The sequence below is a fragment of the Prionailurus bengalensis genome, chromosome D4 (assembly GCF_016509475.1).
Source record: "Prionailurus bengalensis isolate Pbe53 chromosome D4, Fcat_Pben_1.1_paternal_pri, whole genome shotgun sequence".
Taxonomy (NCBI): domain Eukaryota; kingdom Metazoa; phylum Chordata; class Mammalia; order Carnivora; family Felidae; genus Prionailurus; species Prionailurus bengalensis.
This window is the reverse complement of record NC_057359.1, coordinates 65,741,308-65,768,321: the sequence shown is the minus strand read 5'-3', so window position 1 is coordinate 65,768,321 and position 27,014 is coordinate 65,741,308. Positions and strand designations below refer to the sequence as shown.

The 27,014-nt window shown below is 37.4% G+C and overlaps 1 protein-coding gene across 2 annotated transcripts; it reads right to left on the bottom strand.

The window, feature by feature from the left end:
• Positions 1–5,739: 5,739 nt before the first annotated feature.
• On the bottom strand, positions 5,740–9,582 carry LOC122474727 (E3 ubiquitin-protein ligase Topors-like). 2 transcript variants are annotated; one of them, XM_043565799.1, is made up of 3 exons: positions 9,513–9,582; positions 8,883–9,013; positions 5,740–8,344 (listed from the first exon to the last, which is right to left on the bottom strand). In XM_043565799.1, exon 3 carries the CDS (start codon positions 8,087–8,089, stop codon positions 5,915–5,917), a length of 2,175 nt encoding a protein of 724 aa, XP_043421734.1. In that variant the 5' UTR covers positions 8,090–8,344; positions 8,883–9,013; positions 9,513–9,582; the 3' UTR covers positions 5,740–5,914. The 2 variants fall into 2 exon arrangements, with proteins under 2 accessions (XP_043421734.1, XP_043421733.1); XM_043565798.1 differs by lacking the exon at positions 8,883–9,013 and having other exon boundaries at positions 9,513–9,575.
• Between the last annotated feature and the right edge of the window lie 17,432 nt (positions 9,583–27,014).

The window sequence follows — 27,014 nt, the reverse complement described above, 5'->3', positions numbered from 1 at the left end:
TTCATGGTAGGGATCCTTTTTGAGTCACTGTTTCCTCAAGATGGCTCTTACAACCAATGACCTACTTAAAACTTTGTTTTGTGCCCTTTATCATTAATTCATTCATTTAGCACTCATTAAGTACCCGTTACGTGCCATGCTGCTTCTTTTCTTGAAGAAGGTCTCTTTCTTGGGTCAGGGGAAGGGGGTGGGGTGGACCCAGACATGCATGATAAAAAGTCAAAATAAGTCTTTTTGATGTTCCAATAGAAGTTTGTATGGGGATACAAAGGAAATTGTTCATTTGTAATAGCTTGATATTTGGGGAAATAATCAAGTTAGGCTTCAAAGAAGTATCCCTTGAATGGATTCTAGAAAGTAAGTATTGTCTAAGAAAACAGTGAAACAAAGAATATTCTAAGCTAAGAACTCATGAAGAAGACAGTGGCTTGGCCTAACTGCCGAACCAGCATTCTACTGGTATCATTGCATCTTGGGACTTTGGATCACATTTGAAAAAGAAAAAGCAAAGAACATGATGCAGTAGACAGTAGAAATTGAGAAAGCATTAAATAGTGAAGCAGGGGAGAAATTGATGATTGCCTTGCTTCAGCAATTAGGCTGTTGTGTCTGTTCTTTGCTTGTTTTAACATCCAAGCACTATATTTCTGCTGAAGCATAGCACCTTATTCTTCTGAGTTCTCGATAAGTAAGTATATATGCAGAATCTTTATATTTCAAAATGTTTTTGTCTAGTAGTTGGTATATAAAAGTAACATTTATAATATATTTGCTTGTTCTGAAACCTAACATAAAAAATATGCCTGCCAACTCCCTAAACAGCGTTATAGTTGCACATTACTAAAACTGTTGAAGCTACCTGTGTTCAGATGCTTTATACAATAATAAATGATATATCAATGAAATAAATCTGCACATGGCAGAATTTCTAACCAGTGTCCTAAAATTTTACTTTGGGTCACTTAAACAATGTGATAAAATTTGTTGTATTTCTCTGTATAATATTAGTAGCTCACTTTGAAATGACTGTTTAACTTAAATCCAAAAATCAAGATTAATAGGTTAGAAATGGAAAGAAATCTAGGAAATCCTCTAGCTGAATGTTGTAGGTCCAAATTATATTATAATCCAGTAAACAACTTACAATCCACCATGGACCACAATAATGTGACAAAGAAGGCTAGGTGAATGTGAAAGAGGAGTCCAGTCAAAACCACTGACAATAAAGAAGTAAGAAAAAGTTTCAGATGTATTGCAGTGACATCATTGTATGGAACATCAGATCAGTGATTCAAAAAGCGATTGAATTAGTATCATTTAACTAAAGTTGGAAACCGAATTGCAGAGAAGTTAACTAACTTATCCAAGATCACACAGCTCAATAGTACCAGACCAATTATAGGAAAAATGTGTATTGAACACCTATTATATGCAAGACACTGGAATAAGTGTTGTGAAGGGAGTGCATTTGTATAAGGCAGGGAGGTTACCATCTATTTTATTGCTAAGAGATGATGTATGTAGATATAAGGATGTGCATATATGTCCTTGTACATAATATGTATGTATGTGTTTGTGTGTTTTGTCTTTTAGGACAGAAAGATATAGGAATGGGTTGAGGCCAAAGGGTAAAGGGTATGCAAAAGTAAAGAATTTGGACTTTATCCTCTCTGAAATAGGGAACCCCTGAAGAATTTTAGGCAGGAAAATGAAACAAATAAATTTGTATATTAGAATAACTGTAGCAGTGTGGATGATGATCTAGAGAGACAGCGTGCACAGAAGCAGGGAAACCAGTTAGGAAGTTATACTAATGGTTCCAGTGAGCACAAATGAAAAAGTCTTTCCTAAGCAGTTGCTGTGAGGCTTGATCAATATACATTAATTAAAATATGCATAATAGAAAGATATAAGCATTAACCCATTTTTTTTAAATATTCACACATGACAGTGACTCTCAAGTATCTTCAGACACCTCATTTCTCCTTACCTGCTTCTCATTAGATAGATGAAATGTACCTAAAGAAGTGTCAGACCAAAGAACATTAGAGTCAAGGACAGAGATGAAAACTGGCCCTGGGCTTCAGAGATTCAACTGACCCACATGCTATAGAAGATACCGTGTGAACTGAAGCATGTGTATTGAAAATCATTCACCTGCCTTCTCCTTGCTGGCTGAGATGAACCCCATTAGCATCAAAAGGACAATTCAGGGCGAACTTGGAAAAGAGGAATTGCCTTTTATCCTTACAAATAAGTAAAGTGAACCCTTAGTGCCTCACTCTGCACGATTATATTGGTATTCTGGATTTTGAATGAAAAAGTGCACTCAGTAGCAGAGAGGAGTAGGGATTAAGGGTCATAGGTACATTTGAGTTAGATTTGAAAGGCTCAGTCAAGCATGACAGGCTATATAAACACAAAGCATGGGCAGTTAAACCTATAGTTTGGCTCTCAGCTCTGTTGCTTGTTATGATAAAACTTTGAAACTTTTTTTCTTCATTGAAAACATAGGCATAATTAAACCAAATTTATTCACTTGTTGTAAAGGTAAAACAACAGTGTTTGTGAATGTGTTCACCAAAGTGTGAAAGACAGGTGATAACTGAAAAAGACCACAACAACAAAAAAGTAAACAAGGTAAAGTTGGTTTTAAGATCAGTAACTCTGAAGGTAAGGCCATCTGGGTTTCAATCCAGACTGAAGCACTTACTGGATTTGAGTCCTCCAGCAAGTAGCATCAATAAACCTCAGTTTCCTTCATCCATAAAATGAAGATACAAATAATACCTGATAGAGTTTATGTATGTGTCACAAATACTAAACTTTCAATATTAATTACTATTACTGTATTATCATGAATTTTTTTTCTTTTTCCCCATTCAAGAAAAGATGTTGCACATTTTATAAGTATGATGTTTTTGGTTCATTAGCACATTTTTGTGACTCCTTAATTAATCTTGGAATCTTTGAGTCAAATGGGAATTTATAAAACATTCAATCAGATTTCCCACATTTTTGGGATCCAGCCAAGCATGAACACTTCTAAGGACGAGAGCTCCTTCCCTCCATTGGCCTCTTGATCTACCATATGTCCATCCTGATAGGAACCATATGACCCCTCTAATAGGACAGGCTTTCTTTCATTAAAAAAAAATCACTTTCCTACATCTTCCTCCTTAAAGCCAAATTCATTTTCTAAACAATCCAAAGAAATATACTTTCCTAGAGAATATCTATTCATGTATTTGATATCCATTTTGGCTTTCCCTACCTGGAGAAATTCTCTACATCTTTGATCGCAGCCTAGTCATTAGCTCATAAGCACACTTTTGACCACAGTAACAATTTTATTTTCCTTTATAAACTGTTACTAAGTTGTAGTGACTTTAAACCACTGCAATTGATTTCCTGTTACTAATTTCAGGACTTTATGTATATTTCCCATGAGTTTTTACCATGAAAGGTTTAGCTCATTGTTTATAGTATACTGCTTACTTGATGTAAGTGTGTTTAAAAAAAAAAAAGAGGGGCGCTTGGGTGGCTCGGGGTTGAGAGTCTGACTCGTGATTTCTGTTCAGGTCATGGCCCCAGGGTCACGGGATCAAACCCCACATTGGGCTCTGTGCTGAGACTAGAGCCTACTTGAGATTCTCTCTCTGTCTCTCTCTCTCTCTCTCTCTCTCTCTCTCCCTTCCTCCCTCCTTCCCACCCTTCTCTTCTCACTCACATTTGCTCTCTCTCTCCCTCTCTAAATACATAGATATAGATATAGATATAGGGTGTGTATATATGCATGTGTGTATATGTATATATGTTACACACATGTATGTGTGTGTATATATATGCACACATATATATAATTATGTATAATTATATATAAATATAAATATATATAAATATAAAATTATAAATATATATAAATTTTAAATATATATATATATAAATTTTGAATGTACTGGAACACATTTATATCCATTAAACAGATTTTCTAAGATTTCTGCAAGAACATCTCGATTATTTTTAAAGGGGAGTTGGGGCGCCTGGGTGGCGCAGTCAGTTAAGCGTCCGACTTCAGCCAGGTCACGATCTCGCGGTCCGGGAGTTCAAGCCCCGCGTCAGGCTCTGGGCTGATGGCTCAGAGCCTGGAGCCTGTTTCCGATTCTGTGTCTCCCTCTCTCTCTGCCCCTCCCCTGTTCATGCTCTGTCTCTCTCTGCCCCAAAAATAAATAAACGTTGAAAAAACAAAAAAATTTAAAAAATAAAAAAATAAATAAAAAATAAAGGGGAGTTATTAACACAAAATTTTATTTTTTTAATTTGAAGTTTGAGTCCTGTGCTACATTTAGGTGCTTTATAACTACTGTGGACCCAGAGAAGCCAGAGTTCATTCCTGTTTACAACCTGGGATCAGCCTCACTTCTCACCGTCTCAGAATTTCCCAGTTACACTGGAGGGAGAGTGCTGGAAATTTTTATCTCTCTAATTTGTTTTCAAGTTGCTCATTTTTCTTCTTCTTTTTTTTAAATTAAAGTATAGTTGACACACAATGTTATATTAGTTTTTTTTACGTTGCTCATTTTTCTTGATAGCATTTACCAACATATTAACCTGCGAAACTGCTACTTATTTTTCAAAACAGTATTTACATATTACTTCTCCAAGAAGCCTACAGAAATCTCCCCAAGGGAATCGTTGCTCCCAGACTGCCATTTGTCACTTCCCCATGAATTGCTTGATTGCAAGTAACTGGAACTCTCTGTTTAATAAGATAGGCAGAGAGGAAATGTATTGATTCACAAAACCTAAAGAGGGTCAAAAAATAAAATCATGTGAAGAACAACAGGACAACTCAAGTTCTAGAAGATCCAGTTCCTGACTCCAAGACTCTCTCCTCATGACTTGTCTTGCTTTCCTTTGTTAGCTTTCTACTCTTAGTTCAAACTGGTTTTCTTCACAAATTGAGAAATATAGCTCTTAATAGCAACCCAAGCTTTAAAGCTTTTACTATCTGCCACTGGGAGGGGAGAAGAATAACTCTCTTCATCAGAACCAATTGAAAAATCTCAAGGGAGTACTATGACTTGACCACCACTGGACTCATCAATTGTGTGGCCAGAGGGGCAAAAATACTATGATTAGCTTGGCTTTGGTATAGTTACCATTACTGGACCAGTTTACAATGGGTAGGGAATCAGCTACCCATCATATGGCAGCCTTAAATGAAGATAATGAAGGCACAGTTTTCAGGGTAGGAAAATAGGAAGGTAGTGCCAAGTATCCCAAAGATGTTTATTTTTTTCTTTTTATTTGTAGCTGTTTTTATAACTAGATGGTGAGATTCTTGAAGGCAATGACTGTGTCTTAAGATAGTGACCATTTCTCCTTATTTTCTATGAATTGCAAAATGCATTAGGTTTGGAATATGTATATATATACATATATATATGTATATATATTTTAAGTGTTATATATATGTATATGTAACACTTAAAATATATATACATATATATTTCTTTAAAAATGAAAAAGATACATAGGTATCTTTAAAAAATAACACTTGTGTTTGGTAATACTTAACATGCATACCTTGTGTTAAGTAATATATACTCCCATCATTAGTATAGTCTTTGTGGTGTTTGCAGCTTTTGGCAGATAATCTTCATAGTTAAATCTGGAAACTAAAATATAAGCTAAATATTTTAAGAATTCAGTTCATGAGAAAAAAAAAGACTGAAATAATATTTAGATATATGGCCAATTTAATAATATGCATTTTTTCTCTATAGAAAGCCTTAAATTTAATTCATCAGGCTTTTAGTTCCAGTTACAAAGTGATGGGAAGAATCTTTTCCAGATTATATTCATATTTTCAAAGATTCTTGGTGGCTAGTTGAATAGACTGATTTGCCTTTCAAAACAATTTGCACCCATCTGTTTCTAATACTTTGTCTCCTTTACGTTCATTCATGGCCAGGTGACATTTCTGAAGGCTTGAATTCTTTTTCTTTTGGATTGGCTTCCTGCAAGAAGGTGCACACTCAGAAGGACTACTCCTTTGCCTTATATCATTCAGATCCCTCACTTCACTGACTTCCTTTGTGGTTCTTATATCTGGACACTGGCATTTGTTTTTTCTGTGTGTAACTGCTCTAGTTTTGCCAGCTCTAGGAAATGCAGTTTTTTGCTTCATCTCTTGTTTACTTGGAGACCTGTGTTTCTCAATCTGTAGGCATATGAAACTGTTACAGGGGCTTTCAGCTTCAGAAGTACTCTCACATTTAGAAGAACACTTGGGTCTCTTCCCAGCAGTTGAAGGAAATTTCACATGTTGAACTGTGGTTGAAGATGCTCTCCCATAGTTTGATTCATAACTATGCACATTCTTCACTTTTGAGCACACACAGCATATATTTTGAGTGAAGCATTCACTTCTGTTACTTCCTTTCAGAGAGGGATTACTTGATTCTCTGCTTAAAGATCTCTTTGTAAGCCCAACACACCAAGATTTGGATCTGTGAGTATTGGACTGTGATTGTCTTTGGACTCTTCTACTGAAATGTGAACCAGCTTCTGTAAATTGGGAGGACTGTTTGCCCTTCAACCTCTTCTTTTTGAAAGATCTCAGCTTCCTACTATTTCTCTTAGAAGAAAGGGCAGTTTCTGAAATGCAACTCCAAGAGGGGTCCCTTTTTCTGGATTTGTAACATAACAAGGATCTTTCTCTGGGCAATCTTCTTTGAAAAATCTTTGGTGGTGAATCTGAGTGTTTATTCTTTTCTGCTTCTTTTTCCTGGAAATTGATCTGCTGGTCCGGGCTCAAAATCCTTCCTTCTTTTAGACTGCACTGACATGACTGCCCCTGATTAAAAATTTCCAGGGAACTGAAGGTATGTGCGGTTGTGTCACTCTTTCCCAGATCCTGGACATTACCAGAAAGCAACTTTATCCCTTCCATTTTCCTCTCTTGAACTTTTTTTTTGCAATTCAGTAAGCCTGGGCCCCTTTCCCTTGGTGTAGGGCAATCCAAGATTATATTGTTAGTAGAAGTTGTACCTTTGTGATCACCTGATTCTGGTTTGTCTTCAACCCAAGCATGGATTTTGCTTGCTGTTTTTTGATGGAGTAGTGGGATTTCTGATTTCTTCAAGGAAGAGTTACCATTTGGAAACTGTCTCAAGCCTGACAGAGGCTTCTGCTCATTATTCCATTGGCCCCGGGTGTTTCTATGTTGAGATGCCAGTAGAGCCTGATCCTTAGACAAAGGCAAAACAGAAGCTGATGCTATGGACTTCTTATTTACCCTTGGTGAAACAGAAGGACATTGATAGATGGCTCGTTGGTCATAGGTCTCCATGTTATAAGGTGAATGAACAAAACTGATAAACTCATGCAGGAAATGGTGGGTGTGTTGTTGTAGATAAGGTTCCAGGAGATGAATGAAAGACTCACTGTCCAGATCATATTCTGTCATGTGTTGGAGAATGGTGGCTAGAATATTCTTCACTGTATAGCCATAGTCTCCATAAACAGCTGTTAATTCCCGTTTCAGCCAGGGGACCAGTCGGTGTAGACAACCAGGGTTTCTCTTGAAATAATTAGCTGATAAGTGCTTTTCAAGTCTGTGGCCTTGGACATGTGTCACCCAAATTCCAGAATAATACAAAGCTCTTCTGAACTTCATTACCACTTGATCTCTAAAGTGGCCTAAGGACATGGAGTTTGGCTGGAACTTCCCGCTATCCCCAAACTCCCTCAGTAATTCTTGGACAGTCAATTCTCTGAATGGTCTGATTTTCCTTGTAATGCCCTCAGGGTTCAGACCGAGATGATTGCTTTGAGAAGACTCCACAGAGCTTTCCTCCTCTGAGGGAAGAAACCCTGAGTCTTTGGTGTCATTCTCTGGCCTGGTGGAACAACACTGAGAAGCAAAGCAATGCACACCAGAACAAAACACGGATTTTTTTCTTGATCTTGAGTAAAAAGAGTCATTACTACTCTTGCTGAAACAAGGATTCCAATCAGACTCATTCTGAGTACTCTCCAAGCAGTTAGGACAATCACAGTCAGATGAGAAATCAAATGGCATTGTCCTGAAAAGATTATATTTCAGTTGTATATGAGAAAAATTGGTTCAAATCAATTCCTCATTTGGCATGAAAAATGCCTATTAAAAATATTTCTGTAATATGGTTTGTCTCTCCATGGAATAAATTCTAGAACAAGGTTAAGAAACAAACTATTCCTTGAAATTAGTAATAATATGCTCAATAAAACCCAACATGGAAAGGCAATGAGGATTAAGGCACACTGACTTTTTCTTTCTCACTCAAATTGTTGCATGCTGAAAAGCAAGTTGGAAATAAATATCAAAATTTAAGTATTATATTTTTTAATGGCAATTATAACTAGAGATTTAATCTAGATATACAATCTGCAAATATATACATGTTGACCAATAACAAAAACTAAAAATAACAAATATCCATTAATAGGAAAGTTGTTAAATAAATACTGTTTTATCCATAGTATTATGTAGCCATTTAAAAAAGTTAAACTCATAAGTACTAATATGAGAATACGGCTGAATCTATTGTTAAATGAAAATGTTTAGAAGTATTTTAGACTTTTATAAAATCTTAGAGAGTAATCATTTCTGGCAGTATTGTGAACCTTGAAAAACTGTCTCACTAAGAATAATAAAATAATGTAAGCCATTAATTGTAAATATAGCTGACCATAAGTATATCTAAGTTGATATATCTAATATATAACCATAAATACATCTAAGTTGAGGAAATTAGTAAAATTCTGAGAGGCAAAATAAATAAATAAAAATAGGAATCCAGAGAGGGAAGTGAGTTCTGACCCCACATACGTACCCATGGTGTCCTTGAGTTTCAATTCTGGTGGTCAAAACTGAGAGCTACAGATGACAGAAGACAAAGAATGGATTCTGTCCAAAGGTGAATGTCTAATAGGAAGCCTCTGCATAAATCTGTCTACATGTTTACTGAGAAGGTGAGTTAGAAAAAAAAAAAAAAAAAGAGTACCCCCATGAGAGTCAGCAGGACATTTTAGCTGAGATTTTATAACAAGAAATAATTAAGTATGTCTGCAGACTAAATTCAAACAATAAGTTTTCCTACAAACCTCAAAGAGATGATTTATTTTAAAGATGGTAGTGATGCCAAGCAACTGGCAGAGGAAAACACACATTCTCCCTGTAGGAGTACAACTTACATGTCTCATGACAAATTTCCCCTAAATGAGTTCACAACCAAAAATCACTAAAAACCAAGAAATAAGCCATTTAAGCATGAATCGACAGAAATAACAGGGAGCAAATTTGGCTCCTAAGAGAATCAGAAAATGAGTACACAGGGTGTACATAACTCTCATCCTTTCTCATAAGGCTTCAAGCTATGCTTTCCGAATATAATGCTTTCACTAAGTCTTCATTGATCTTGAAAAGCAAAAATAGCAGAAATTACATTATTTAGCAGATTTACCTCCTGGAGGATCTGGAGGTGTCCACACTCACTGAGGCTTAGCTGCTGTTTTGTTTGCCTTAGAGACAGAATTTAGAACACTAGGCAAATTCTGCTGTGGACTAGGGAGAGACAGCTCCAAATTTTCCATAGAGATTGGCATCTTATATTTCCCAGAAATGTCCCAAGTGAAATTAAGATGAAAGCCCTGAATAAGATAGGTCTCAGATCCATGACTTAGAGATTGCCAAGAAATCTTTAATTTTCTAATATATTTTCTAATCAGAGCCAACACTGTAATGAGTGGTCTGACTCAGAAGAGAGTAGGAGCAGTAAGTGGAATATAGGTTTTCTTAATGAATAAATTCTTCAAAAGAATAGATACCTGTCTTATATTAATATTTAGATTTAAATTATTTAGTCAGAAAGTGGTCCCTTTCCCTTTAAATGCAAGATGCAAATAAACTATTAGCATGTTTGCAATGTGATTAACCAACATTTTGGTTGTTTGTGTACAAAATTTTGGGACCAAAATTATAAAAATGTATTATTAGGGGGAACCTTTAATTCGTAAAAACTACCAGTTAATACAGGCAACACAACTGGAAGGTCACTCAAAAAATTTTTTTTCTTCTCTCAGATATAGGATAAAAACAATTTAGCTCATGAGACATCTGAGGGTCTTAATGAGCTACTTTGTGTTAGTGCTTGATACCTAATAGCAGTTCAACAGAACCCTCATTTTAGTGTTATTTTGAGTAGATTTCATTACATATTCCCAAGACAGTATCTCACCTTTTTAAAACATGTTTTGTGTGATGTTTTAATCCAAAATAAATACCATTTCTGATACTCTGATAAGTGTAGGGCAATAAAGAACCCCATAGCCTCATAATCCTCGTATCTATGTCAGAATTATCTAGATGAAAGAACACTACAGACGAGTTCTTGTTCTACTATTACTGTGGACAAGTTCACATATGTTCCCTGAGTCTTTATTTGTCTATAAAAGTCTTTACTTGTCTATAAAATAAGGTTTATAGAAAGATTCAAATGAAATAATAGATGTGAAAAGTACTTTGTAAAATATAACACTTATTAGTAACAAAATTTCCTCAAAAGATAATCTCATCTACACATCATGCTTTGCACAGTAAAAGAAGAAAATAATAATTATCTGTTGAAAGGAAGAGAGAAGAACTAAATGAAGCATAAGGGGTAAGGGAAGAAGGAAGACCATAATAGAGAGGCATTCAAGTTTCTTTTTTGATGTTTATATTTTAATCTATCTCTCCATTATTCTGCCATCAATGTCTCCCTTTCCTTTTCTTCTTATTTTTACCTCCTCAGTTCCTAAATACATACCGAGGATTCTCAAACAGCTTGGAAAGGAAGATTGTTGGGAAAGGGATACATTGGCATCTATAGTGAGAGTATTTTAGATTTAGAAAGATATTAAATTGACAATGGTAGGATAATGCTGTTGGGGAGTAAAATTTTTATTTTACCCTTTAAGCTTCTTCTGGCTGGTCTAAGAATTAAATAGACATCAAACATTAACAAAAGAAAATCAAATTTAATAATGTACATACAGGGGATCCACATACACAGAGATTCCAAAAACAGGTAAGATGAGGTATGTATATTATTCTGGACTCAGGAATAGGGGTAGCAGTCTGGGGCTTCAAAATGAAGGAACGCAATTCACGGAAAGAATGTAAGGAATAACTGTTGGGTAAACAAATGTTTGCTGGGCCATCCAGAAACAATGGGACATAGTGAGGACCTTGGTCAAAATGGGCCTTGCTAGGTTCCTCCCTGTCTACCATAACTAGTTCACATTATACTATAGTTATCCCTGGTGATAGCTCCCGCCTGGAATAGGTCCTCTCTCTAAATTCTTTCAAGCAATTAGAAAGGAGGCCAAAAAGAAAAACTTAGTTTTCTGGGTTTTTTTTTTAAATTAGCCTAAAATAATTCCAATGCCAAAGAGACACATTTTAGGGTGGTAAATTTTTCTCCCCTATGATGCTGCACATTAAATCTGATCATGAGAAAAGCAAGATATAAGATCTTTTATTTTCCCACATGAGTCATGAGCTAGCCACTTGAAAGTGTTGCTTGTCTAGCTCTTTCTAAGTTCCAGTTTCTCCATCTAACTACTATTGGCCAGACAATTCTTTGTTCTATTCTGTAGAATGTTAAGTACTATTCCTGATCTCTCCCCGCTAGATGCCAGAATCACTCCCTACCCAAGTAGGACAATCAAAAATGTCTCAAGATTATCAAATGTTCTGTAGGGAGGCAAAATTGGTCCCTATGTTGAAAACTGCTCTCAAGTATAAATTTATTATCTTTTGAGATAGGGTCTTCTTCACAGGAGCTAGATGCAGTTCTCTTACAAAGAAGTGCACTCTAGTACATACATTCATGAGAAGGATCAAGTGTAAATTAATTGAAACAGCATAGTTTTTGAAGCCACAAGAGCTGAGCTTGAATTTTGCATCACTTTAGATTTTTCATAAGCAACTCAGCTTCCCTGAGTTTTATTTGCATAATCTACATTCTAGAGCATGGAAGCTTACTTCATAGCACTTACCATAATGAACATATTATACATTTATATGTCTATTTCCTCTCTGCTTTACTAGAATATAAGCTCCATAAATAAAGAAGGCTGAGGTCTTTGGTTTACTACACTACTGTCCCCTCATTACTTAGAACAAGTCTGGAACATTGAACGAACTCATATGTATTTGTTGAATAACACAAAGTTCAGTGTCTACTATAGAGTAGATATCAAAACTTGTACTTACAGTCAACTCTCATTATTTGAGGTACTTATGGTTTATAAAGTCATCACAAACACTGAATTAGCAAAGTTTGAACCATTTCTCCCATGGGAAATATAGGGTTAGATTCCTTTGGGCCTCTAGTCACATTTTTATCAACAGAATAGTACATAATCTTATGTCTGTTTAAAGATATATATGGGGGCGCCTGGGTGGCTCAGTCGGTTAAGCGTTGAACTTTGGCTCAGGTCATGATCTCGCGGTCCATGAGTTCAAGCCCCGCGTCGGGAACTGTGCTGACAGCGCAGAGCCTGGAGCCTGTTTCAGATTCTGTGTCTCCCTCTCTCTGACCCTCCCCTGTTCATGTTCTGTCTCTCCCTATCTCAAAAATAAATAAAACGTTAAAAAAAGATATATATAGTTGATTCATTAGCATTGAACTCAGGGCCGACAGCATTGTAACTCATGCCTGAATGATGCTAATCTAACACATGTATTTTCTTCATAAGGCATATTACAGTTTTCTTGCAATTAGGAAAACTAGACATTGTTTCAGTGGTATGCTTGGAGGTCATTTTAAAAAGCAAAATTGCCCCCCAAAAAGCACAAAAAATGGCACTAAATAAACTGTGAAAAGGAAACTTGTTTGTAGTATGAAAGCTGAAGCAAGAAGGCAGAGCATCATTTTGTTTGCCCTTAGCTGAGAATGTGTGAGTTGAGTAACTCAAATTTCCTACTGCTCTGCCCATATCTATGAATGACCATGAAAACACTGTGAACATTGATTTTGGAGTTACATATTTTAGACAGTAGGCAAACTCACAAATACAGAATCTACAAATAATAAAGATTGACTACATTTGTGGACAAAGTCAACTTCTAAGTGACATACAACAGAATTCTAACTTAATTTTCTTAATTCACTGGGAGAGTAATGAAAATTCATTACTTTTTTCCTCTTTGTATCTAACAGTAGAACAGGTCTTTCTCCAAGGCATTCCCTTCACCAACACACAAAGGGAACAGTGAGTAAAAATTTTGAGTGATTTTGTTATAGTTTTGTGTCCCTTATGGTCCTCATTTGCCACATATCTGGAAATTGCCCACCTGTCTTTCTGTTACTGATTTCTTGTTTAATTCCATTGTGGTCTGACAGCACAATTTGTATGATTTCTTTTCTTTTAAATTTGTTAAGGTGCATTTTACAAGCCAGAGTGTAGTCTCTCTTGGTGAACATTCCATCTGAACTTGAGAAGAATGTGTATTCTGTTATTGTTGGATGAAGTATTCTATAAATGTCAATTAGATCAAGTTGATTGATAGTGTGGTTCAGGTCAACAGTATACTTACTGATTTTCTGCCTGATTTTTCATCATCAATTACCTAAACAATGGTGGTATTAAAGTACCTACCTATAATAGTGTATTTCTTTTTTTCACCTTCCTATAAATTTTTGTTTCATGTATTTTGATACTCTGTTATTAGGTTCATGTGTTGGAGAACTGACCCTTTTTTGTGTGTATATTAAAACATCTTAAGTTTCAATATTTTTTAAGTGTTTATTTATTTTTGAGAGAGAGAGAATGAGCAGAGGAGGGGCAGAAAGGGGGGAGGACAGAGGATCTGAAGCAGGTTTTGCACTGACAGCAATGAGTCCAATACAGGACTCAAACTAACAAACCAAGATCATGACCTCAACCCACTGAGCCACCCAGGTACCCCTTAAGTTTCAATCTTTTAAGTATGTCTAAATCAGAATTTATTATAAGTTTACTTTCCTGGTTTTAAAGGAAGATAAATTATAATATATACAAAATATACTTCTTAGCTTATCTCTCTTCAAAAGAGAATATTGTCATGTCCGACATTGTCTAATGATACAGAGGCAGTACTAAATATTTTTAAACATTAACTCATTGAACATCTTTTTAAGGACTCCAATGTGAATAGTATTTTTTATTTTTAATTTTTAATTTTTTAATTCCAGTTAGTTAACATATAGTGTAATATTAGTTTTAGGTGCAAATATAGTGATTCAACAATTCCATACATCACTAAGTGGTCATCACAAAAAGGAAACTACTTAATTCCTATCACCAATTTAACCCAACCTCCTACCCTACTCCCCTCTGGAACAATTGGTTCGTTCTCTATAATTAAAAGTCTATTTCTCTCTCTCTCTCTTTCCCTTTGCTCATTTGTTTTGTTTCTTAAATTTCACTGTGAGTGAAATAATATTGCATTTGTCTTTCTCTGGCTTACTTGCTTAACATTATATTCTCTAGTTCCATTCATGTTATTGAAAAGGGCAAAATTTCATTTTTTATGACTGAGTAGCATTCCATTGTGGGTGTATACCACATCTTCTTTATCCATTCATCAATCAGTGGGCACTTGGACTGCTTTCTTTTTTTTTTTTCTAATAGTAACATGTCATTATTTTATTTATTTATTTTTTTAATGAAATTTATTGACAAATTGGTTTCCATACAACACCCAGTGCTCATCCCAAAAGGTGCCTTCCTCAATACCCATCACCCACCCTCTCCTCCCTCCCACCCCCCATCAACCCTCAGTTTGTTCTCAGTTTTTAACAGTCTCTTATGCTTTGGCTCTCTCCCATTCTAACCTCTTTTTTTTTTTTCCTTCCCCTCCCCCATGGGTTCCTGTTAAGTTTCTCAGGATCCACATAAGAGTGAAACCATATGGTATCTGTCTTTCTCTGTATGGCTTATTTCACTTAGCATCACACTCTCCAGTTCCATCCACGTTGCTACAAAAGGCCATATTTCATTTTTTCTCATTGCCACGTAATATTCCATTGTGTATATAAACCACCATTTCTTTATCCATTCATCAGTTGATGGACATTTAGGCTCCTTCCATAATTTGGCTATTGTTGAGAGTGCTGCTATGAACATTGGGGTACAAGTGCCCCTATGCATTAGTATTCCTGTATCCCTTGGGTAAATTCCTAGCAGTGCTATTGCTGGGTCATACGGTAGGTCTATTTTTAATTTTCTGAGGAACCTCCGCACTGCTTTCCAGAGCGGCTGCACCACTTTGCATTCCCACCAACAGTGCAAGAAGGTTCCCGTTTCTCCACATCCTCTCCAGCATCTATAGTCTCCTGATTTGTTCATTTTGGCCACTCTGACTGGCGTGAGGTGATACCTGAGTGTGGTTTTGATTTGTATTTCCCTGATAAGGAGCGACGCTAAACATCTTTTCATGTGCCTGTTGGCCATCCGGATGTCTTCTTTAGAGAAGTGTCTATTCATGTTTTCTGCCCATTTCTTCACTGGATTATTTGTTTTTCGGGTGTGGAGTTTGGTGAGCTCTTTACAGATTTTGGATACTAGCCCTTTGTCCGATATGTCATTTGCGAATATCTTTTCCCATTCCGTTGGTTGCCTTTTAGTTTTGTTGGTTGTTTCCTTGGCTGTGCAGAAGCTTTTTTCTCTTCATAAGGTCCCAGTAATTCACTTTTGCTTTTAATTCCCTTGCCTTTGGGGATGTGTCGAGTAAGAGATTGCTACGGCTGAGGTCAGAGAGGTCTTTTCCTGCTTTCTCCTCTAAGGTTTTGATGGTTTCCTGTCTCACATTCAGGTCCTTTATCCATTTTGAGTTTATTTTTGTGAATGGTGTGAGAAAGTGGTCTAGTTTCAACCTTCTGCATGCTGCTGTCCAGTTCTCCCAGCACCATTTGTTAAAGAGGCTGTCTTTTTTCCATTGGATGTTCTTTCCTGCTTTGTCAAAGATGAGTTGGCCATACGTTTGTGGGTCTAGTTCTGGGGTTTCTATTCTATTCCATTGGTCTATGTGTCTGTTTTTGTGCCAATACCATGCTGTCTTGATGATGACAGGTTTGTAGTAGAGTCTAACGTCTGAGATTGTGATGCCTCCTGCTTTGGTCTTCTTCTTCAAAATTCCTTTGGCTATTCGGGGCCTTTTGTGGTTCCATATGAATTTTAGGATTGCTTGTTCTAGTTTCAAGAAGAATGCTGGTGCAATTTTGATTGGGATTGCATTGAATGTGTAGATAGCTTTGGGTAGTATTGACATTTTGACAATATTTATTTTTCCAATCCATGAGCAGGGAATGTCTTTCCATTTCTTTAAATCTTCTTCAATTTCCTTCATAAGCTTTCTATAGTTTTCAGCATACAGATCCTTTACATCTTTGGTTAGATTTATTCCTAGGTATTTTATGCTTCTTGGTGCAATAGTGAATGGGATCAGTTTCTTTATTTGTCTTTCTGTTGCTTCATTGTTAGTGTATAAGAATGCAACTGATTTCTGTACATTGATTTTGTATCCTGCAACTTTGCTGAATTCCTGTATCAGTTCTAGCAGAATTTGGTGGAGTCTATCGGATTTTCCATGTATACTATCATGTCATCTCCAAAAAGCGAAAGCTTGACTTCATCTTTGCCAATTTGGATGCCTTTGATTTCCTTTTGTTGTCTGATCGCTGATGCTAGAACTTCCAGCACTATGTTAAACAGCAGCGGTGAGAGTGGGCATCCCTGTCGTGTTCCTGATCTCAGGGAAAAAGCTCTCAGTTTTTCCCCATTGAGGATGATGTTAGCTGTGGGCTTTTCATAAATGGCTTTTATGATGTTTAAGTATGTTCCTTCTATCCCGACTTTCTCAAGGGTTTTTATTAAGAAAGGGTGCTGGATTTTGTCGAAGGCCTTTTCTGCATCGATTGACAGGATCATATGGTTCTTCTCTTTTTTTTTGTTAATGTGATGTATCACGTTGATTGATTTGCGAATGTTGAACCAGCCCTGCATCCTAGGAATGAATCCCACTTGATCATGGTGAGTAATTCTTTTTATATGCCGTTGAATTCGATTTGCTAGTATCTTATTGAGAATTTTTGCATCCATATTCATCAGGGATATTGGCCTTTAGTTCTCTTTTTTTACGGGGTCTCTGACTGGTTTAGGAATCAAAGTAATACTGGCTTCATAGAATGAGTCTGGAAGTTTTCCTTCCCTTTCTATTTCTTGGAATAGCTTGAGAAGGATAGGTATTATCTCTGCTTTAAACGTCTGGTAAAACTCCCCTGGGAAGCCATCTGGTCCTGGACTCTTATTTGTTGGGAGATTTTTGATAACCGATTCAATTTCTTCGCTGGTTATGGGTCTGTTCAAGCTTTCTATTTCCTCCTGATTGAGTTTTGGAAGAGTGTGGGTGTTCAGGAATTTGTCCATTTCATCCAGGTTGTCCAATTTGTTGGCATATAATTTTTCATAGTATTCCATGATAATTGTTTGTATCTCTGAGGGATTGGTTGTAATAATTCCATTTTCATTCATGATTTTATCTATTTGGGTCATCTCCCTTTTCTTTTTGAGAAGCCTGGCTAGAGGTTTGTCAATTTTGTTTATTTTTTCAAAAAACCAACTCTTGGTTTCGTTGATCTGCTCTACATTTTTTTTAGATTCTATATTGTTTATTTCTGCTCTGATCTTTATTATTTCTCTTCTTCTGCTGGGTTTAGGCTGCCTTTGCTGTTCTGCTTCTAGTTCCTTTAGGTGTGCTGTTGGATTTTGTATTTGGGATTTTTCTTCTTTCTTGAGATAGGCCTGGATTGCAATGTATTTTCCTCTCAGGACTGCCTTTGCTGCGTCCCAAAGCGTTTGGATTGTTGTATTTTCATTTTCGTTTGTTTCCATATATTTTTTAATTTCTTCTCTAATTGCCTGGTTGACCCACTCATTCGTTAGTAGGGTGTTCTTTAACCTCCATGCTTTTGGAGGTTTTCCAGACTTTTTCCTGTGGTTGATTTCAAGCTTCATAGCATTGTGGGCTGAAAGTAAGCATGGTATAATTTCAATTCTTGTAAACTTATGAAGGGCTGTTTTGTGACCCAGTATATGATCTATCTTGGAGAATGTTCCATGTGCACTCGAGAAGAAAGTATATTCTGTTGCTTTGGGATGCAGAGTTCTAAATATATCTGTCAAGTCCATCTGATCCAATGTCTCATTCAGGGCCCTTGTTTCTTTGTTTACCGTGTGTCTAGATGATCCATCCATTTCTGTAAGTGGGGTGTTAAAGTCCCCTGCAATTACCACATTCTTCTCAATAAGGTTGCTTATGTTTATGAGTAATTGTTTTATATATTTGGGGGCTCCGGTATTCGGCGCATAGACATTTATAATTGTTAGCTCTTCCTGATGGATAGACCCTGTAACTATTATATAATGTCCTTCTTCATCTCTTGTTACAGCCTTTAATTTAAAGTCTAATTTGTCTGATATAAGTATGTCTACTCCAGCTTTCTTTTGGCTTCCAGTCGCATGATAAATAGTTCTCCATCCCCTCACTCTCAATCTAAAGGTGTCCTCCGGTCTAAAATGAGTCTCTTGTAGACAGCAAATAGGTGGGTCTTGTTTTTTTATCCATTCTGATACCCTATGTCTTTTGGTTGGCGCATTTAATCCATTTACATTCAGTGTTATTATAGAAAGATACGGGTTTAGAGTCATTGTGATGTCTGTATGTTTTATGCTTGTAGTGATGTCTCTGGGACTTTGTCTCACAGGGTCCCCCTTAGGATCTCTTGTAGGGCTGGTTTAGTGGTGACAAATTCCTTCAGTTTTTGTTTGTTTGGGAAGACCTTTATCTCTCCTTCTATTCTAAATGACAGACTTGCTGGATAAAGGATTCTTGGCTGCATATTTTTTCTGTCTAGCACCCTGAAAATCTCGTGCCAATTCTTTCTGGCCTGCCAAGTTTCAAAAGAGAGATCAGTCACGAGTCTTATAGGTCTCCCTTTATATGTGAGGGCACGTTTACCCCTTGCTGCTTTCAGGATTTTCTCTTTATCCTTGTATTTTGCCAGTTTCACTATGATATGTCGTGCAGAAGATCGATTCAAGTTACGTCTGAAGGGAGTTCTCTGTGCCTCTTGGATTTCAATGCCTTTTTCCTTCCCCAGTTCAGGGAAGTTCTCAGCTATGATTTCTTCAAGTACCCCTTCAGCACCTTTCCCTCTCTCTTCCTCCTCTGGGATACCAATTATGCGTATATTATTTCTTTTTAGTGTATCACTTCGTTCTCTAATTTTCCCCTCATACTCCTGGATTTTTTAATCTCTCTTTTTCTCAGCTTCCTCTTTTTCCATAACTTTATCTTCTAGTTCACCTATTCTCTCCTCTGCCTCTTCAAGCCGAGCTGTGGTGGTTTCCATTTTGTTATACATTTCGTTTAAAGCGTTTTTCAGCTCCTCGTGACTGTTCCTTAGTCCCTTGATCTCTGTAGCAAGAGATTCTCTGCTGTCCTGTATACTGTTTTCAAGCCCAGTGATTAATTTTATGACTATTATTCTGAATTCACTTTCTGTTATATTATTTAAATCCTTTTTGATCAGCTCATTAGCTGTTGTTCTTTCCTGGAGATTCTTCTGAGGGGAATTCTTCTGCTTGGTCATTTTGGCTAGTCCCTGGCGTGGTGAGGACCTGCAGGGCACTTCCCCTGTGCTGTGGTGTATAACTGGAGGTGGTGGGCGGGGCCACAGTCCGACCTGATGTCTGCCCCCAGCCACCGCTGGGGCCACAGTCAGACTGGTGTGTGCCTTCTCTTCCCCTCTCCTAGGGGCGGGATTCACTGTGGGGTGGTGTGGCTCGTCTGGGCTACTTGCACCCTGCCAGGCTTGTGATGCTGGGGATCTGGCGTATTAGCTGGGGTGGGTAGGCAAGGTGCACGGGGGCAGGAGGGGCAGGCTTAGATCGCTTCTCCTTAGGTGATCCACTTCAGGAGGGGCCCTGTGGCAGCGGGAGGGAGTCAGATCCGCTGCCGGAGGTTTGGCTCCGCAGAAGCGCAGAGTTGGGTGTTTGCCCGGAGCGAGCAAGTTCCCTGGCAGGAACGGGTTCTCTTTGGGATTTTGGCTGGGGGATGGGCGGGGGAGATGGCGCTGGCGAGCGCCTTTGTTCCCCACCAGACTGAGCTCTGTTGTCAGGGGGCTCAGCAGCTCTCCCTCCCTTTGTCCTCCAGCCTTCCCACTTCCGAGCAGAGCTGTTAACTTATGACCTCCCAGAAGCTAAGTCGCGCTTGTTTTGGGAACACAGTCCGTCAGGCCCCTTTGCTTGCAAGCCAGACTCGGGGGCTCTGCTTGGCCAGCGAGCTGCCCCTCCGCCCCGGCTCCCTCCCACCAGTCCGTGGAGCGCGCACCGCCTGCCGCCCTTCCTACCCTCTTCCGTGGGCCTCTCGTCTGCGTTTGGCTCCGGCGACTCCGTTCTGCTAATCCTCTGGCGGTTTTCTGGGTTATTTAGGCAGGTGTAGATGGAATCTAAGTGATCAGCAGGACGTGCGGTGAGCCCAGCGTCCTCCTAAGCCGCCATCTTGCAAAAAACCACTTGGACTTCTTTCATATCTTGGCTATTATAAATAATGCTGCTATGAATTAGTGTTTTTTATTCTTTTGGTAAATAACAAGTAGTGCGATTGCTGGATCATAAAGAAGTTCTATTTTTAACATTTTGAAGAAACTCCATACTGTTTTACACAGTGGCTGCCCCAGTTTGCATTCCCACCAACAGTGCAAGAGAGTTCCTATTTCTCCTCATCCTCTGCCACACTTGTTGTTTCTTGTATTCTTGATTTTAGTCATTCTGACAGGTGAGATATCTCATTGTTGTTTTTATTTGCATTTTCCTGATAGTAAGTGATGATGAACATCTTTTAATGTGTCTGTTGGCTATCTGTATGTCTCCTTTTGGAAAATATCTGTGACTTCTGCCTATTTTTTAATTCAGTTATTTGGGGGTGTTAGTTTTCTCAGTTCTTTATACACTGTAGATACTAACCTTTTATTAAATATGCTATTTGTAAGTATCTTCTTCCATTCAGCAGGCTGCCTTTTAGTTTTGTTGATTGTTTACATAATTGTGTAAAATGCTGATGGTATTTTGATAGTGATTGCATTAAATGTGTAGATTGCTTTGGGTAGTATAGATATTTTAACAATATTTGTTCTTCCAGTTCATGAGTATGAAATGTCTTTCCATTTCTTTGTGTCATCTTCAATTTCTTTCATCAGTGTTTTATAGTTCCTAGAGTACAGATATTTGACTTCTTTGGTTAAGTTTATTCCTAGGTATCTATTTCTGACACATTTGTAAATGGGATGTTTAAAAATTTCTCTTTCTGCTGCTTCATATTGGTATATAGAAAGGCAGCAGATTTCTGTACATTGATTTTGTATTCTGACTTTACTGAATTCATTCATCAGTTTTGGCAGGTTTGTTTGGTGGATATTTCAAGTTTTCTGGATATAGTATTGTGTCATCTGCAAATAGAAAAATTTTACTTCTTCCTTGTTGATTTGGATGAGGTTTTATTTCTTTTTATTGTCTGATTGCTGTGGCTAGGGCTTCTAGTACTATGTTGAATAAAACTGATGAGAATACGGGGTGCCTGGGTGGCTCAGTTCTGACTGAGCCTCAGCTCATGATCTCATGGCTTGTGAATTCAAGCCGGAATTAGGCTCTGTGCTGTGCTCTGTGTTTCCCTCTCTCTCTGCCCCTCCCCTGCTTGCCCCATCTTTCAAAAATAAATAAACATTAAAAATTTGACAAAAAAAACTGGTTTGAATGGACATCCTTGTCTTTTTTCTGACCGTAGGGGAAAAGGTCTCTTTTTTTCCCTATTGTAGATGATGTTAGCTCTTCATATGGCCTTCATTATGTTGAGATATGTTCCCTCTAAACCTACTTTGTTGAGGGTTTTTATCATGAATCGTTGTACTCTGTCAAATGCTGTTTCTTTATCTATTGAAATGATCATATGGCTCTTACCCTTTTGCTTATTGATGTGATGTGTCACACTGATTGATTTGTGAATATTGAACCACACTTGCAACACAGGATTAAATCCCACTTGAGCATGGTAAATGATTTTTTTTAATGTATTGTTAGATTCAGTTTACTTGTATTTTGTTGAGAATTTTTGCAACCATGTTCTCAGGGATATTGGCCTGTAGTTCTCTTTTTAGTGGTGTCTTTATCCTGTTTTGGTATCAGGATAATGCTGGCCTCATAGAATGAATTTGGAAGTTTTCCTTCTTTTTCTATTTTTTGGAATAGTTTGAGAAGAATATGTTTTAACTCTCCTTTATATTTTTCTTTTCAAATTTTTACTTAAATTCTAGTTAGTTAACATACAGTGTAATATTGGTTTCATAAGTAGAATTCAGTGATTCATCACTTACATACAACACCCACTCTCATCATAAGTGCCCTCCTTAATGCCCATCACCCATCTAGTCCATCCCCCACCCACCTATCCTCCATCAACCCTCATTAACTCTTCTTTAAATGTTTAGTAGAATTCACCTGTGAAGCCATCTGGTCCTAGACTTGTTTGTTGGAAATTTTTGATTACTGATTTAATTTCTTTGCTAGTTATCAGTCTGTTCAAATTTTCACTTGTTGTTTCACTTTTGGTAGTTATAAACTGAAATTTTACGTTTCTAGAAATTTATCCCTTTGTTCTAGGTGTCCAGTTCGTTGCCATATAGTGTTCATAATATTCTCTTACAATTGTTTATATTTCTGTGGTGTTGGTTGTTATTTCTCCTATCTAATTTGTGATTTTGTTTATTTGAGTCCTTTCTTTTTTTTTCTTGATAAGTCTGGCTAGAAGTTTATCAATGTTATTGACTTTTTTCTCAGAACCAGCTCCTGGTTTTATTGATCAATTATATTGTTTTTCTAGTTTCTATCTCATTTATTTCTGCTCTAAACTTTATCATTTCCTTCCTTCTGCTGGTTTTAGGTTTTATTTGTTGTTCTTTTTAGCTCCTTTAGGTGTAAGGTTAGGTTTTTTATTTGAGAGTTTGTCTTGCTTTTTGATGTAGGCCTGAATTGCTATACACTTTCCTCTTAGAACTGCTTTTGCTGTATCCCAAAGGTTTTGGACCATTGTGTTTTCATATTCATTTATTTCCACGTACTTTTTGGTTTCTTCTTTTATTTACCAGTTGATCCATTCATTGTTTAGTAACATGTCATTTAACCTCCATGTATTTGTGTTCTGTCCAGATTTTTTCTTGTGGTTGACTTCTAGTTTCATAAAATCATAATCAGAAAAGATGCATGGTATGACTTCAATCTTGAATTTGTTGAAGCAGGTTTTGTGGGCTAATATTCTAGATCTATTCTGGAGAATGTTCCACGGGCACTTAAAAATAATGTGTATTCTGCTGCTTTAGGATAGAATGATTTAAATATATCTGTTACATCCAACTGTTCCAGTATGTTGTTCAAAGCTATTGTTTCCTTATTGCTTTACTGTTTAGATGTAAGCTGGGTGTTAAAGTCCCCTACTATTGTTATATTATAATCAATTCACTCTTTTATGTTTGTTATTAACTATTTTATGTATTTGGGTACTTCTATGTTGGTGCATAAATATTGCAATTGTTATATCTTCTTGTTGGTTTGTCCCTTTTATTATTATATAGTGTCTTTCTTTGCCTCTTGTTAAAAGTCTGTTTTAAAGTCTATTTTGTCCAATAGAATCATTGCTATTCCAGCTTTATTTTGACACCCATTTGCATGATAGATATTTCGTCATCCCCTTATTTTCAATCTGCATGTGTCTTCAGGTCTAAAATGAGTCTCTTGTAGGCAGCATTTGGATGAATCTTGTTTTTTTAATCCATTCTGTCATCCTATGTCTTTTGATCAGAATGTTAAGTCCACTTACATTCAAAATGATTACTGAAAGATATGTATTTATTTCCATTTTAATACTTGTTTTGTAATTGTTTCTGACTATTTCTCTGATCTTGTTTCTCTCTTGCATGTTTTGCTGATTGTCTTTAGTGATATGTTTGTATTTCTCTTTATTCTTTGCAAAATATTCATAGTTTGATATATGGTTACCATCACATTTGTGTATAACCTGTCTGCATATAGGAGTCTATATAATAAGTTGATGGCCACTTAAATTTGAACCTGTTCTTTTCTCTTCTTCTCCCCCATTTTTTAGGTATATGTTATTATATTTTATATCATTTTTTGTGAGTTCACTGATTGTTTTACACAAATATTCATTTTTATTATCTTTTTTGTTTCCTACTTTTTTACTGTCAATTTTGGTCTCTGCTTTCCACTCAAAGCGACCCCTTTACTATTTCTTCTAGGGCTAGTTTAGTGGTCATGAACCTCTTTAGTTTGTCTGTTGGGGAAACTCTTTATCCTTCCTTCTATTCTGAATGATAGCCTTACTAGATAGCGTATTCTTGGCTGCATATTTTTTCCATTCAGCACTTTGAATGTATCATGCCACTCCCTTCTGGCTTGGAAAGTTTCTACTGAGAAATCTCCTGATACTCTTATGGGTTTTCCCTTGTAAGATACTGACTTCTTTTGTCTTGCTCCTTTTAAGATATTTTTTAATCACTATATTTCATTAGTTTAATTACAACATGTCTCGGTGGATCTGCTTTTTTTGTTGTTTTTATCTTTTCTTTTCTTTTCTTTTCTTTTCTTTTCTTTTCTTTTCTTTTCTTTCCTTTCCTTTCCTTTTCTTTTCTTTTTGTTGTTGGAACTTCTTTGTGCCTCCTGAATCTGGATTCCTTACTTGATTAGGAAAGTTTTCAGCTGTTATTTCTTGAAATAAATTTTCTGCCCCCTTTTCTCACTCTTCTTCTGGGACTCCTATTATATAAATTTCATTATGTTTTATGGAGTCACTGAGTTCCCTAACTTTATTCTTGTATTGCATAATTCTGTTTTCTCTCTTTAGTTCAGCTTGATTATTTCCCATTATTCTGTATTCTATGTCACTAATTTGTTCCTCTGCTTCTTTCATCCTGCTATTCATTTCATCAAGTGAGTTTTTCATTTCATTTATTGAGCTTTATCTTTGTTGTGTTATTCCTTATCTCTGTGTTAAAGGTCTCATGCATGTATTCCCCTCTTTTCTCAAGCCCAGTGAGTATCCTAATGATCATCCCTTTAAATTCTCTATCTGGCATGTTACTTACATTTCTTTTGCTTAGATCTCTGGTCGTGACCTTGTCCTGTTCTTTCATTTAGGATAAATTTCTCTATCTCCTCATTTTGTCTTCCTGTCTGTGTTTGTTTCTGTGTGTTAAGAAAGTCAGCTATGTCTTCTGCCCTTGAAAGTAGTGACTTTATTAAGAGGAGATCTGGACTGTTGTGTAGTGTAGTGTCCCCTGTTCACCAGAACCTGGAGCTTCAGGAAAGTATCCTATGTCTGTTGCTTACACTCTGTTGTTATGTCTAAGCTACTTTTCCTTTCATTGTAGACATCTGCACTGACTCTGCCTGTTGTGAGCTGTGTTTTGCTCTCTGTGGTGCTAGTAGGACCCAAGCAAGTCAGCTCTGAGGGGCTGTGCCCTCTGGGGAACATGGGAGTGGGGTGGCAGTGTTAGCAAAATTTGCATTGGGCCATTAGTCCCATGCCATATCCCCTGAAGTGCTGCAGCAGGTGGTAGCTGTGTGCCATGGTAGCTGTGGGGCACAAGGTTGGGCACAGTGCATGATGATGGCTGGACACAGCTGAGCCTGGCACCTAATGGCAGCTAGGGATTCGTGGCTGGGTACAGTAGGCAGTGGCAACTGTGCATCTGGCATCTGGGCCCAGCGTGTGATGGTGGTTGGGGGTATGAGCTGGGCACAGCATGACTGCAGGTTACTGCCCACCATAGCAGCTATACATCAGCTGCTGGGCAAAGCACACAGCAGTGACTGGGACCCATGGCTAGGCACTGTGCTGCAGCTAGGCAGGGCAGCCAGTGGCAGCTGTGCACCTGGCAGCTGGGTAGGGCATGGACACAGCCTTAACAAAATGTGTCATGAGCCCTGGGCTAATGCTATAAGTATCTGTGCAGCCTCACCTCCCACAGGTGGCTCTGTGTTTATTTTGGGTGGGGGGCAAATGAGGAAAATAGCACCTACCAGCTTTTTCATTTTCAAGGAAATCCCTCAACATGCTCAGAAATCCATCTGAATAGATCTCTCTCCCTTCTGCCCCCATCATTGTGCAAACTATAGTTTTTATGCTGACTTTCTACAGAGGCTGCTGTCTCTTTGAGGGCAGTGATCTAGCTATCACTCACCCTCTTGGTACACCCAGTGCTGAATCAGCTGACTTTTAAAGCTCCAGGCTCCAAATGCCACTGGTTTTACAAAGTTATGGAATTCAGTCCCTCTGGTTTTTAAAGCAAACCATTATGGGGATTAGTCTGTGTAAGGTCCCTGGTGTGAGGGCCCATTTTTCTGCCCTCTTCTCAATGTACTGCTCACTCCCTGCTACTAGCAGCCTTCCTCAGCCTTTCTGACCTTCCTAACATTTGAGATGTAGTTTCTTCTCTATATTTAGTTGTGGAGTTTCTTCTGCCAGTCTTCAGATCACTCTCCAGCTTATTGACTTGGATGTGGATGATACCTAGTTGTAAATGTGGGACAGGGTGAGCTCATGGTCCTCCTACTCTGCCATCTTCCCAAGCTCCTTCGAGAATTGACCCTTTTATCATTATGTGATATTGTTCTCTATCTTTGAAAATTTTCCTTGTTCTAAAGTCTGCTTTGTTTCAAATTAGGATAGCTTCTTCAGCTTTCTTCTGAGTAGGTTAGTTGAGATTATCATTCTTCATCTCTTCACTTTTGGTCTAATTCTTTACATTTAGAATGAATTTCTTGGAGACAACATATAGTTGGGTATTGGGTCTTGTTTATTTTCC